The sequence below is a fragment of the Microtus oregoni genome, unplaced genomic scaffold, assembly GCF_018167655.1.
Source record: "Microtus oregoni isolate MIOR12 unplaced genomic scaffold, Mior012 000025F_ref0000491, whole genome shotgun sequence".
In the NCBI taxonomy this organism is placed as follows: domain Eukaryota; kingdom Metazoa; phylum Chordata; class Mammalia; order Rodentia; family Cricetidae; genus Microtus; species Microtus oregoni.
The window spans coordinates 28011545-28025414 of record NW_024543084.1 but is presented as its reverse complement, the minus strand read 5'-3'; the positions used below and the strand labels follow the sequence as shown (position 1 = coordinate 28025414).

Below are 13870 nucleotides of genomic sequence, written 5' to 3'. Positions count from 1 at the left end.
CAGGGCCTTAACACAAAAGAGTTCATAAAACAGCATAGCAACTATATGCCAAGAGGATGGCTAGAGAACACTGAATACCAAGAAGAGATACTTCCTGACTAAGTTACTATGATTCAATTCAAGAATCCCTAGAGAAATTCTTCTGGCCTTGATGCAAAAGTTACTTTTAAAGGAGATAAATGAAAGATTCTTAATACATTTCCATGGCATCATTCGATGTTAAAAGAAAGCCTATAAAATCCCCAGTAAAGTGTACTCCAAGCCCTTAAGCCCAGCCAATCTGTCCTGTTAGCACTACAAAGACGGTCTGTGTTAAAGCATTTATGGTTGTCTTTGTGTTTCTTACCAATTAAACACAACCAAGAACTGAGGGATGGGGGTGTTATTTTAAGAAAACTAGATAAATGCAACAAATCAATCTAAATACAGAATTTGCCTTTTGAAAAATATAAACTAAGGATTGCATCCCCCAACTAGGTAAAAACATAGGCGCTAAACTTGGAACGTGGAGGAATCATGGAGGAAGGAAAGCATACGGAATGTGTGGACTCTCTTTTTCCTGCTGCGATTCTTTAGACAATCCAGGGTGATACTAAAATATGATTAAAGGACATTAAAATCCCAATTATAATTTGTTCTGTGAGTGACTTTCTGAGCATGAGAAAGATCTCTTATGAACTGCTATAGTGAAGCACATTTGCTAGAAGCCTGGCAGTCCCTTCTAGCGTACTCAGGTTTTTACTACAAACGTAAGGAGATAAAATTTAATTCATTAGAAATGCAAATGTAAGATATGTCATGTGAACATGTAAGATATGTCATGCAGTATGAAACTACTCATAGTGAGTGAACTATCATTCCATCAAAAAAAATCCTTGTTTTGTTCTACATTGCTCAAACATCTTGTTCTAAGCAAGTAATCGCTTCTATAAGCTAACTATCAATCATAAATTAGAAACTCCAAGATGATGAATGTTATTCCATGCTATTATGTGCTTAGACATAATATATGTGGTTGTGCTTGCCATAGACAGAATATATGGGGCAGAGGACGTCTCTGTGAACTTGCCATAGAGAGAGTATATGGGGCAGAGGACGTCTCCGTGGACTTGCAGTAGACAGAGTATATGGGGCAGAGGACGTCTCCGTGGACTTGCAGTAGACAGAGTGTATGGGGCAGAGGACGTCTCCGTGGACTTGCAGTAGACAGAGTGTATGGTGCAGAGGACGTCTCTGTGGACTTGCAGTAGACAGAGTGTATGGGGCAGAGGACGTCTCCGTGGACTTGCAGTAGACAGAGTGTATGGGGCAGAGGACGTCTCTGTGGACTTGCCGTAGACAGAGTATATGGGGCAGAGGACGTCTCCGTGGACTTGCAGTAGACAGAGTGTATGGGGCAGAGGACGTCTCCGTGGACTTGCAGTAGACAGAGTGTATGGGGCAGAGGACGTCTCTGTGGACTTGCCGTAGACAGAGTATATGGGGCAGAGGACGTCTCCGTGGACTTGCAGTAGACAGAGTGTATGGGGCATAGGACGTCTCCGTGGACTTGCAGTAGACAGAGTGTATGGGGCAGAGGACGTCTCCGTGGACTTGCCGTAGACAGAGTGTATGGGGCAGAGGACGTCTCCGTGGACTTGCAGTAGACAATGTGGATGGGGCAGAGGACGTCTCCGTGGACTTGCAGTAGACAGAGTGGATGGGGCAGAGGACGTCTCCGTGGACTTGCAGTAGACAGAGTGTATGGGGCAGAGGACGTCTCCGTGGACTTGCCATAGACAGAGTGTATGGGGCAGAGGACGTCTCCGTGGACTTGCAGTAGACAGAGTGTATGGGGCAGAGGACGTCTCCGTGGACTTGCAGTAGACAGAGTGTATGGGGCAGAGGACGTCTCCGTGGACTTGCAGTAGACAGAGTGTATGGGGCAGAGGACGTCTCCGTGGACTTGCAGTAGACAGAGTGTATGGGGCAGAGGACGTCTCCGTGGACTTGCAGTAGACAGAGTGTATGGGGCAGAGGACGTCTCCGTGGACTTGCAGTAGACAGAGTGTATGGGGCAGAGGACGTCTCCGTGGACTTGCAGTAGACAGAGTGTATGGGGCAGAGGACGTCTCCGTGGACTTGCAGTAGACAGAGTGTATGGGGCAGAGGACGTCTCCGTGGACTTGCAGTAGACAGAGTGGATGGGGCAGAGGACGTCTCCGTGGACTTGCAGTAGACAGTGTGGATGGGGCAGAGGACGTCTCCGTGGACTTGCAGTAGACAGAGTGTATGGGGCAGAGGACGTCTCCGTGGACTTGCAGTAGACAGAGTGGATGGGGCAGAGGACGTCTCCGTGGACTTGCAGTAGACAGAGTGTATGGGGCAGAGGACGTCTCCGTGGACTTGCAGTAGACAGAGTGTATGGGGCAGAGGACGTCTCCGTGGACTTGCAGTAGACAGAGTTTATGGGGCAGAGGACGTCTCCGTGGACTTGCAGTAGACAGAGTGGATGGGGCAGAGGACGTCTCCGTGGACTTGCAGTAGACAGAGTGGATGGGGCAGCGGACGTCTCCGTGGACTTGCAGTAGACAGAGTGTATGGGGCAGAGGACGTCTCCGTGGACTTTGTCCTCGGCCTGCACCATCATGAGGACTCCAGGAGTGAACTTAGGCCATCAAGCTTGTGCCGAAAGATTTTTTTTTATCTAAGCCTTTTCCCTGGCCCTGGATTTTAAAACAAACTATAAAATATTGGGTAGTTTCGAGGTAACGTACACAATGGGCAAAGGGTAGAAAATCACCCACAGTACAGTCTTCAGTGTCAGCCAGAGTTGACATGCTCTGGGCTTAAGTTGGAAAGAACATCATAGCAACAGCCAACATTAATAAATAGTCCATTCATGGTCTCCCAGTAATTGGTCAAAATAATTGCGTCTAAACATTTAATTGGCCAGAGTTTTCCCCCATTTTATTGAAAAAATCATTCTTTCTCATGTAAACATTCCGATTATATTTCCCCTCCCTCTGCTCCTCTACTGTTTCCATTAACATCTCCCTCTATTACTCCCCGCTCCTAACCAGATCAACCCCCTTTCTGTCTCTCATTAGAAGACAGTCTTCTATAGAATAGCATAGAACAGAACAGAACAGATAAAGCAAAGCTAACCCATTAGAATTAGACAAAACAAACAAACATAGGGAAAAGAGCCTAAGAAAAGGCACAAAAAATAAAGACCCAATCATTACATACTCAGAAATCCCATAAAAACACTAAACTGGATATCATAATATATATGCAAAAGACCTATAGGGTAAAAAGAGAAAAGAAAATATAGATATAATAAAAATAAAATAAAATATTTTTAAGAATAAGATAATTTAAAAAAAAATGGAAGAACCCTGACACAACATTGTGAGAAAAGGAACCACCAAAGCTATTGGTTGAGTTCATTTTCTGTTAGCATCCACTGCTGGGCACGCAGCCTACCCTTAAGAGTAGTTTGTTTCCCTAGTGAGAGTCCCTTTGTGGAAAACTAAATTTTAGTGTACAAGTGGTTTTCAATTGGAGATTGCTTCTGGGATAGGGATGGAAGAATGTGACCACCTCCCCTTTAATCTATAGGACTCCAACCAGTGCAGATGCCTGCAGGCCCTGGACATGCTGCCCCAGTCTCTGTGTGTCCATATGCTGATGTAGAGGGCCCTGTTTCTTAGTGTCTTCCACGCTCTCTGATAACTCTTACAGTCTTCCTGCCTCCTCTCCACAGGGCTCCCTGAACCCTGAGAGGAGGGATTTGATATTCCCTTTAGGGATGAGTGTTCATGATCTCTTGCTCTCTGCATAATGTCCGGCTGTTGAGCTCTGTATTTGTCCCCATCTGTTGCAGAAGGAAGCATCTCTGATGATGGTTGAACAAGGCACTGATCTCTGAGGATAGCAGGATGTCATTAGAAGTCATTTATTGATATTTAAATTATATCTAATAAATATATAAGGTATACATATATATTTATACCTATAAATATACATATATTATAAATTATATCTAATAAATATATAAGGTATACATATATATTTGAAAAGTAGTATTTGGTTTTACCCTATGTCCCTGTGCAATTTAGTCTCAGATTCTTGGTCACCCAAGCAGTGTGTGGATTTCATCTCTTAGAGGCGGCCTTCAGTCACACAAGATATGAGCTGATGACTCCACAAACTTTGTGCCCCCATTGTCCTAGCATGTCTTGCAGGTAGGACACTGTTGTAGACCCAAGAGTTTATATAGTTTGATATTTAAGTTTCTCATTTGCTAGTGTGCAGAGTACTGTCCTGTACCAAAGATGCTAGCATGTATGGATGAAGGCTCCAGGCAGACACCAGCTCAACTTCTGCATGTTCAGAGAGCTGTGTAGGTGTTGTCTTCAGCAACGGGGCCTTGCCATCAGTTTGTGACAAGTGGCCAGCCTATTGTCTTGGTGACAGCCTAGATGGTTTGGGGGCTCCCACTATATTCCTTTGGTTTAATTGGCCAGACTTTAAATTTAGGTCTGAAAAAGGAATTACTTTTTCCAGCTATGCTTGGTGATTTGTTCTAGCACTATGCTTTGCAGAATCTCCATTGGGTGTGATTTGAAAATAATCTTTTTACCATGTTCCTACAGAGAATGAAATACCCTAGGTACTCCTGATCTTACATTCCACATTTTCAGAGCCCTGCACATGCTCAGAAGCTCTTGGCTACCCAGCTGATACCCCACTCAGTCTCTGCCCTGTTCCCTCCTGCTCTGGGAATCTGTCTTTGTATGCACTACCCTTGCAGTCCCTGGATCTCAGATGCAGCTTCCCTCTTCCATTACCGGGTGACTTTAGTGGTCTCTTCAAAGATGATTTGACCCTGATACAAGCAACTTGATTACAAAAGAATCCCTCTTGTGCTCTTGAGCTAGGATTTTGAGAGTGACTAACCACATTCTTCTACTGATCTCCACTGACTTTTTAGTACTGTGAACTTAATGAAAAGAGATTTAAAAATAGGCTAAATCTTTCAAGATTTATAATTGGATAAAATAAGCTGGTTTTTTGAAATCATGGTAAGTAAATCATGTAGCTGGCTAACCTCGGCTTATATGTGGGTTCCACACATAAACGATGAGACCCACTATTGCCCAGTAGAGGGTTTCTTGTCACGTACACACCAACTCCATCCGTGCACCCTGGGATAAAGGTCTGCTGAGCGCCTATAAAGATGAGTCCCTGCAGCCCTCCTGCCACAGTTTTAAATCCAGGCCCTTTGGGCTGGCAGCTTAGAACAGGAAATAGATTGTGATTCAATCTGCTCCAGATGCAGGGCAGCAAATGAAGGCAGTCTTCTGCTGAACCAGGGCCTCTCTCTTGTTCAGTCATCACTGATGTGAGTTCCGTCACCACCAGCCAGCTCCTGCCTGTTCCTGATGATTCGGAACCTCATTTGCTGGCTTCTGAGAATCTCACTTTTGTCTGGGGAGCCCAGGCTCAAGTCACAACTGAAGGCAACGTGTGCAGCGTTGGTTTACCCAGTCAGAACTGAAGGTCACACACCCAGCCTTGGTTTGCCCAGCCAGAATGACGGTGACATTTGCAGGGCTCTTGACTGACCATCCTTCCTAGACATTCCCTCTAAGGAAAACGTACTTAAGCAGGGATTTTCTAATTGCTTTAGGGAAGGGCAACTATGAACCGTAAACTTTGTATGAAGAAAACTGAGTGGAAGGGAAGAAAAGGAGCCTTTGCACGTGGCAGGGGAAAGGCAGACAATGACAGGGAATGAGCAGGACCCCCTGCAAAACGAACAAACCTGAAGTTCTGCATGAAGTGCCGGAACTTGTCCACCCTCCTCGCCAGGGGCACGATAACGTTGATAAGTGTGTTGGCCATGTTGAGCTTTTCCTTTTTCACTTTCATGATGGGGCCAAAGGGCCGAAACAGGACAAGGCGCTGGAATTCATGGGTGTGGTCCCCTTTGAAGGTGAGCTCATACAAAGTGCCCTTATCCCTTTCTGTTCGGTATATCCCTGCAAAGCAAAATGTGCAAAGACGGTCTCAGAAAGTGAGTTCTGGCTATTCAGTATTGTTCTATAACCAAGATCTACCACAAATGTCTTCAAAATTAATACTAGATTTCCACATTCCGTGATTAGAAAACTGGAACTATAATTAATATTTAAGAAACATATCTGTCTCAAAATCAGTTATGAAACACTCATAAAGCCACAGGGAATGCTTGTAATATTAGATACAAAACTATTTATATATTTAGAATCATTGAAGAAGGATGATTAGGAATGCAGAATAAACCCAATATAATGTAGATTAGGGTGTGCTCTTTACTGCTGTTGTATACATTTTATGATAGCATTATTATGTGAACATTACATTTATTTAATTTAAAACTGTATATTAAAATTACTTCTTTGAAATCATATCTATTTGTGATGAAATAACTATAGCAATTTGTGGGGCATCTTGGAAGAAAATAGGCTATAAACACATGCACCTCCCACCCTAAACTCCCAGAAGCATCAAGATGATGCTCGAAGTATCCAGTATGATGGCAGGCACACATCATGGTTAGTCTCCCACCTCCTGCCTCCAAGCAGTGTGATTGAAAAACTCAGACCAGAAGCCTATGTTAACTTTCGGGCCCCATGGCAGTTAGTACTGAGGAAAACGATTTCATTTTCCCATCCCTCATTTACCTCACAGGAAAAACAATACCCTAGTGGCGTAATTCGGAGGCTGATGCAGGAAGATCACAAGCTGAAGGCTTGCCTGGGCCAAAGAGTGAGTTCAAGGCCAGCCTTCATTACTTAGTGGATTGTTGATGTGGCTCAGAGATAGAGTGCTCACTTAGCATGTACCAGGCCCTGGGCTCAACCTCCAGCACCACCACCACAAAAGCTGGTGTGTTTGCCAGTAGATTCTTACAGGGATGGGTGCATAGGAAAGCACACATGCATGCTGCCCTCATCTTTACCCTCCCTTCTCCTGTCAGTGCTGGTGGAATGTGGCATGTCAGGAAGGAAGAGAAACAAAAACCTCACGCTGCCTTCCATCTGTATTGAGTCACCAAGTGTCATCTCATCTGTCAGGTTGAAGACGCAGCTTGACCATCTCATTCATCTCTCAGGAGGATGCTTACACCTGATAGAACTGCCACATAGAAAGACCAATCAACTCCCTAGGTCCAATTTCTTCCCTAGGATTACCGGCAGGGTGGGTGTTTTTCTTAAAGGTAGACAAAAGTTAGTAACATTCAACAAATTCAGAGAGAAGCTTTTATTTTTGATTTTTGCCATATTCCCCATTCCGCATCTCCATCTTATTCTTCAGCCCATGTTAGCTGGAAATGTCCCTCCTCATCTGTGCTTAGGTACAAAAAAGGATCTGAGGGAAAATCCTGGCTGATGGTGAGTTACTGCTCTTGAGGGCATCCCTTCTTCCACTCTCCTGCTTTGTTTCTTTTGTGGGAAACACGCATCTCCTCTACACACTGCAAGTTCTGTTCTTTGTATTTCGACTTTCAGGAACTTTTTCATCCTAGAGCTCTGGTCTTGTAGCCTCTTTGATTTCATGCAAAGTTTAGATCTCCCTGCGGTGCAGAGAAGGGTCATGCGCAGTGAGTTTTCAGTTGGCCTCATTTCCCGCAGTCATCCAATGGGCACAGAGCAAGGGTGACTGAAGGAATTGGTTCTCTTCTGAAGCCCTTGCTGCTTCCTGGGGTATCACAAATGGGACATCCTGCTCTGCTACCCCCAATGTCAGGGATGCACGGAGAATGGCTGAGGTCCTGTTCGGGAAGAACTCAGTATCCTTCTGCAACCAGTCAAAGAGAGGAGGTTTATTTCTTTGGGGGCTCTAGGGACTCCCTTTGAAAATATCAAATAGTACCTCAAAGTCTGTTAATTCTTTTGGGCACTTAGTCCCAAGTGAGGAGACAGGCAGTTGCTTAGTCTACAACCTCTTCATCCAGTCCAAATGAGGCCTGGTTGAGTCACACGGGAGTCCAGTTGTCACAGCTATATCCTTGACGTTGGTGGCTGAGCCTTGACGAATGCTTTAGTTACTTGGTGTCAGTCGTATAGATTCCCCATCCAGCCATAGACCTGGGAAAGGCTGTGTTCAGTTTAACTTGCAGATAAAAGCACGCAGGTGAGTAGCGGTCCCCGAATCTAGAATACTGTTTGCAAGAGGAACTGAGTTTGATCACCAAAAATCATATAAAAAAGTAAGGTTTGGCTGCCCAGGCTTAAATCTCCATCTATCTTATCATCATCGTTATAAACCTGATTTTAGACCCCTTTGATGTGGGAGTGTCATATATCAATCTGTTGGTTTCATTGGTTAAGCAATAAAGAAACTGCTTGGCCCTAATAGGTTAAAACATAGGTGGGAGGAGTAAACAGAACAGAAGGCTGGGAGAAAGAAGCTGAGTCAGTGAGTCGCCATGAATCCCCCACTCCAGGTAGACGCAGGTTAAGATCATTCCTGGTAAGCCAGCTCGTGAGCTACACGGATATTAGAAATGGGCTAGTCCAGGTGCGAGAGTTAGCCGAGAAGAGGCTAGATAGAAATGGGCCAAGCAGTGCCTAAAAGAATACAGTTTCCATCTAATTATTTCGGGTAAAGCTAGCCGTGCGGGCTGCCAGGTGCTGGGGACACAGCCCCGCCGCTCTTATTTCAACACCCCTTAACTACATCTATTTTAAACATGACTTATTTAAAATCATCCCTCCACCACACTGGGTTCACACTTGCTACCCAGCCACTGTCACCAAGCACACACCTTTGCACAACCGCATGCGAAGGCACTGCCCTCTACCCTGTCAGCTCAGAGGACAACACCTAATGGAGCACTGTGCTCTGTGGAACCTTCAGTAATCAAAGCACAAAGGATCAGACAGTAACAATCAGAGGTGGGGGTGTTTTTAGCATGACACGTAGCCAACACAGGAAAAAGCCATACAAACACCTTTCTTACACAGGCTGGGCATTCCTAATTGGAAAACTCAAAAAAACATGAAACTCAAGTCTAAACAATGCTCCTAAGTTTTGCATTTTAAACCATTTTAGGTTTAATATTTTCTGATCTCATTGGTAAAATGTCTGCAAATATTCCAAGATCTAAAATTCTTTATAATCTGAAACATGTCTGGTGTCAATCGTTCCAGATAAAAGATGTAGTAACTGTGGGCTGGACTATAAGTATAAAAACAAGACCTTTATGGCTCCAGCTTGGATCCTGATTAGACACACCTCTGGGGCCTGCAGGCCATTCCTTACTTTGGGTTTGGTGTTTCAGCTCTCTGTTCAAACAGACTAACACAATTTTTTCCTTGCTCAGGATCCAGCTCTGTAACGAATAGCTAAAAAGGTGCAGCCAGTGGAGGAAGGAAACAGCTCCAGAGTTGCTGTCTGCGTGCTCCCTCCCCTCCCTTTGCCCCTTTCCCCCAATATGGGAATGAAACCCATGACTCACTGATGCAGAATAAGTAGGATTCTACCATCCAGCCACACTCCCATCCCTGCTGCAAAGCCTGTTCCTTACTAGGCCAAGGACCACCTAGCTAACTGGTTCTTTCCCATCTTTATGTGCTTTGGTCACCATGGAGATCAAGATGACAAAAGATAAGGGATGTACCACTTCCTGATGTCACTCCACATAAGTGCACTTAAGATGACCAAGGTTGAGTGGCTGGCTGAGTCCTCAGAACTCCTCAAACCTCTCACCAGCGAACACCTCCTTTATTCAAGAATCCCACTCACTCTCTCTGGATTCATCTCCACCTTTCCAGTGTTCCTACTAGGAACCCAGGTTTCTTACCTAGAACCCAGGATTTTCACCTAGAACCAGATCTCTAACCTAAATAGCTGGCTGTAGTCAATGTCCTGGCCTCCAGGTCTTGATTTACACCACATGCATCCTTTGGTCCTTAAACTGCTTCCAGTACCGTTTTGTCCTTGCCTCGCCAGGTTCCCAGGTTTCAAGACCCTAGTTTGGTACCAATCTGTTGTCATAACTGAACATTTTGTCACTGTCGCAGGTGCAGTCTGGGCTGCAGTGAAGCTGATTTAGATTGAAGGCATGTAGCCACTTGTCTCCACGGATAATCTAGAAGGAACCCTTGTGTATTCTCAGTGGGAAAGTAAAACGGTGCCGCTGCTATGGAAAAACCTTGGAAATCTCTCAAAGAGTTAAATATATGTGCACAGCCATATGGCTTAGAACAGCTAAGAGAGACAATTCACATGTCCATTGAGAGATGGCTAAACAAAATGTGGTACATGCACACAATGGAATAGCATTAGATAGGAGAAGGGAATGTAATTTGACTCGTCCGACAAGAGTAGATTTTGAGACAGTGTTCAGTGAAGGATGCTAGTCACACAGTAAGACATACTGTGTGATGTCTCTTCTACAAGGCACCCAGACAATCAAAATAAGAAGCAGAGAGTAGAATGAGGGTGACCAGGAGTCAGAAGCGGGAGAAATGAGGAGTTACTGGTTCACAGATATGCTTGCAGGTTTTCTTTGGTTTTATTTATTTATTTATTTATTTATTTATTTATTTATTTATTTATTTGCACTGCTAGGAATTGAACTCAGGGCCTTGCACATCCTAGGAAAGCAAACAGACACAGAGATACAGTCAAAACTCCAAGGTTTTTGTTTGGAAAGATAAAATCATTCTGGAGAGGGATGGTGGTGATGACTTAATTTATGTGACTCTTCTTAGCATTACTGAACTAAATAAATAAAAGTTGTTCTTGATCGTTAACGGTATGTGAGTTTTCCACCACACTGCTCTCCTCTGGGAAGATCTTGCACTTTCTCGCAGGCACCCAAGTTCCAATTGCTTCTCCCTCCTGGCCTTTTTAATCTCACCTGCCTCCCTAGAGGAATTTTTCTGCCACATTCTCAATCTAAAGTGATCCCTCATCTTCCAGACATTTTTTTTTCTCAGTCCTTAAACGTTCCTTTACTAAATCACTTTCTTGGTACCCAGTAATGAAAAAGGATGTGGAGATCGTCTGGTCCAGACATATGAGCAAACAGAGACCCTGAGAAGCCATCGCTTATCTCAAGGACCCATTTGTTACTGGTTCCCTGGTTCCCCCTGGAGTCACTTGGCACGCAACAGTGACAACTGGAGTAGAGGAATCTGGGGCATGGGGAGCTGCTGCCTGGAAGTCAGAATACGGAGCGCAGAGGGCGGAGAAGCCTGCTGCCCTTGGCATCCATGCTCATAGGTGATCCTTGCTCTCAGCTTTCTCTTCACTTCACAGTTACTGAAGAAGCTGCACACCAGCCTTTGAAAAGCATGGGTTTTGTGGGGGAAACAATTTTCCAATAAATAAAGAAGACTATAGTCATCCTTCCATATCTACAAAGACGTTCAAGGATCCCACAGGGTACCAACCTATGAGGAGGATTCTCAAATCCCTTATATTAAATAGCACAAAATTTGCATATAACCTGTACGCTTTAAATAATTTTGGTTGCTCATAACCCCCCCCCACACACACACAAAGAGCAGCCTCTACATAAATATTTGTTTCCCCTCTTGTTTAGGGACTAATGACATGACAAGGTCTGCTCATGCCCAGTACAGCTGCGATCATTTTTGAGTAGTTTCAACCCAAGGTTGGTTCAAGGCAAAGGTGCTGAGCCTGTGAGTACCGAGAGCTGATGTCAGGGGAGGAAGATCAGTAACAGGCAAGAGAAACCAGATTCTGGTGAACTGTCAACAGAGCGCTGCAGTTTAGAAATTACATATTACAAAATCTAAAGACTGTCCACCTGCTTCTCGCTGACTCTAGAGCGACTCTGGAGGAACACGCGCTACCCAAACTACACAGGAAGAAAGTCAGCCGCGAGCAGAGAAGGATTTCCTCGAAAAAGATGCTATTCCCCCTTTTGCTATCTGCTGCTGCAGCTATCTAGGCAATCCCCTTAAATGGCATGTCATTGCTAGACCTCATAAAAGTCACCTTTGTAAATTTCCTCCCAGTGCATTTGGTCATGTCACAGATTTAATTAGGCAAATCTGATATCTAGTTCTTCCTCTACTCAGACTTTCTGGGAACCCCACTTAACTAAAATTATTTCCTGCTTCCTCAGAAGCACTAGCAACTGTTTTTCTTCTACCACAATAAGCCTGCTTGGATTAGAAAATAAGGAGACAACAAAGGTGCATTTAAGATTCCAGTGTTTTCGATGTAAGGCATCAAGTTTTCCTTCTGACTGCCAGGCTGGGGAGAATGGGACTCACTGACCCCACATTGTAAGAGACGCTGCTAACCAAGAACAAGGTCAAGATTCAGAGGGTGGCCTTCTAAAGGATCTGAGTTCAGTTCACAGTTTCCACAACAGATAGCTCCGGACCATCTGTAACACCAGCTCCAGTGGCTCACATACCCTCTTCTGGTCTCCACAGTCACCTGCACACATGTACTACACACACACACACACACACACACACACACACACACAGAGAGAGAGAGAGAGAGAGAGAGAGAGAGAGAGAGAGAGAGAGAGAGAGAGAGAATAAAACTTTTCTGATAGAAGAATCACGATTCTGAGTGTATATACCAGAGAAGAAAGCACAAGGGCAAACAAAACAGATAAACTATATGGTAGGCGCATCACAGAACCAACCTGAGCAGTCAGACGGTAGACAGAAATGCATCCCCACCTTATGGAGTTAGAGGCAGTGAGTGGGTGTTTCCTGAGGCCCCAATCAGAGGGAACACTGAGGAAAACAGCAGCATACAGGAAGACACCGAAAACAGCAAAACAAACACCAGTCAGCGTCCTCAGGGTAGACAGGCTTGACAGAGCTGAGCAAGGATGGAGCGCAGAAGTGCATAGGTGTGGGACAGACATGGGAAAGGAGGCTGGGACTCACGGAAAGCCATGCCACTCATACACATACCCTCTTGGTCATCCCCCAGGCATTGCTTCATCCTGGGCCACAGAGAAGCCTGTTTAGTGTTTGAACAGGTCTTAGGACAATGACCTGAATAGGCGGATGACAGGAAATGAAGTCAGGAATCAGCAGGAAGGAACTACCCAAAAACAACAGGAACTGGTAAAGGTCCTACCCACATTGGTGTCCACAGATAAGAAAAGGGAAGGAAGAGTCTGGCTGGTGACTGGGGCACTAGGGGGAGAGCGTGGGTGGACGTGTATCATAATTGCAGCTCCAGAGAACACATTACGCACTGAACATACTGACTTTAGCATCTGAGTAAGTAGGCTGAAGTCACTAGGGAAACTTTTACAGAGCTGTTGGTTTGCATTTTCCCATACTATAAATGAAACCTTTGGGTATGGGTAAGACAATCTAGAAAGAGTCATCAGACAACGAAGTGAATGCTAACTATGTTCAGAGTACTTTTCCTAACATCCATGATATGGAAGCAACCTCAGCATCCTTTGGTCTTAAAGAGGAAAATATGATGCTATTTGTGACAATGTGGATGGAGTCAAAATTCTGCTGAGGAAAATCAACCAAATACTAAAAGACAAATATCGAATTCTCAGTTACAGTTGGAATCTAAAACAAGAAACAAAAAAGGGAGCAGAGAGAATGGTGATTGCCATGGTGTGGAAGGGGAGGAAGGGATAAGAAAAGGAAGATGGAGGCTTAAAAGTATCAAGACTCAGCCCAGAGAAGTATGGTGATCATGAGCAACAATACTGTGCTTCCACATTAGTTAAAATAGGTTTTATTTTTAATTCTTACCACACACACACACACACACCAATGAGGTACTTGGATGTCAATAATCTTTGTTAAATCTATAATGTATACAAAAAAATCAAAGTATTACACTATATGGCATAAATATA

General features: G+C 44.4%; 1 protein-coding gene across 5 annotated transcripts in view; it reads right to left on the bottom strand.

Moving 5' to 3' along the window:
* The window catches only part of Csgalnact1 (chondroitin sulfate N-acetylgalactosaminyltransferase 1), a 317605-nt gene that overhangs the window by 35931 nt on the left and 267804 nt on the right, over window positions 1–13870 (bottom strand). For all 5 annotated transcript variants that reach the window (XM_041674576.1, XM_041674580.1, XM_041674577.1 and 2 more), the window contains one exon: window positions 5813–6029. In XM_041674576.1, the coding sequence (XP_041530510.1) occupies window positions 5813–6029 (217 nt within the window). The remainder of the gene's footprint in view (window positions 1–5812; window positions 6030–13870) is intronic.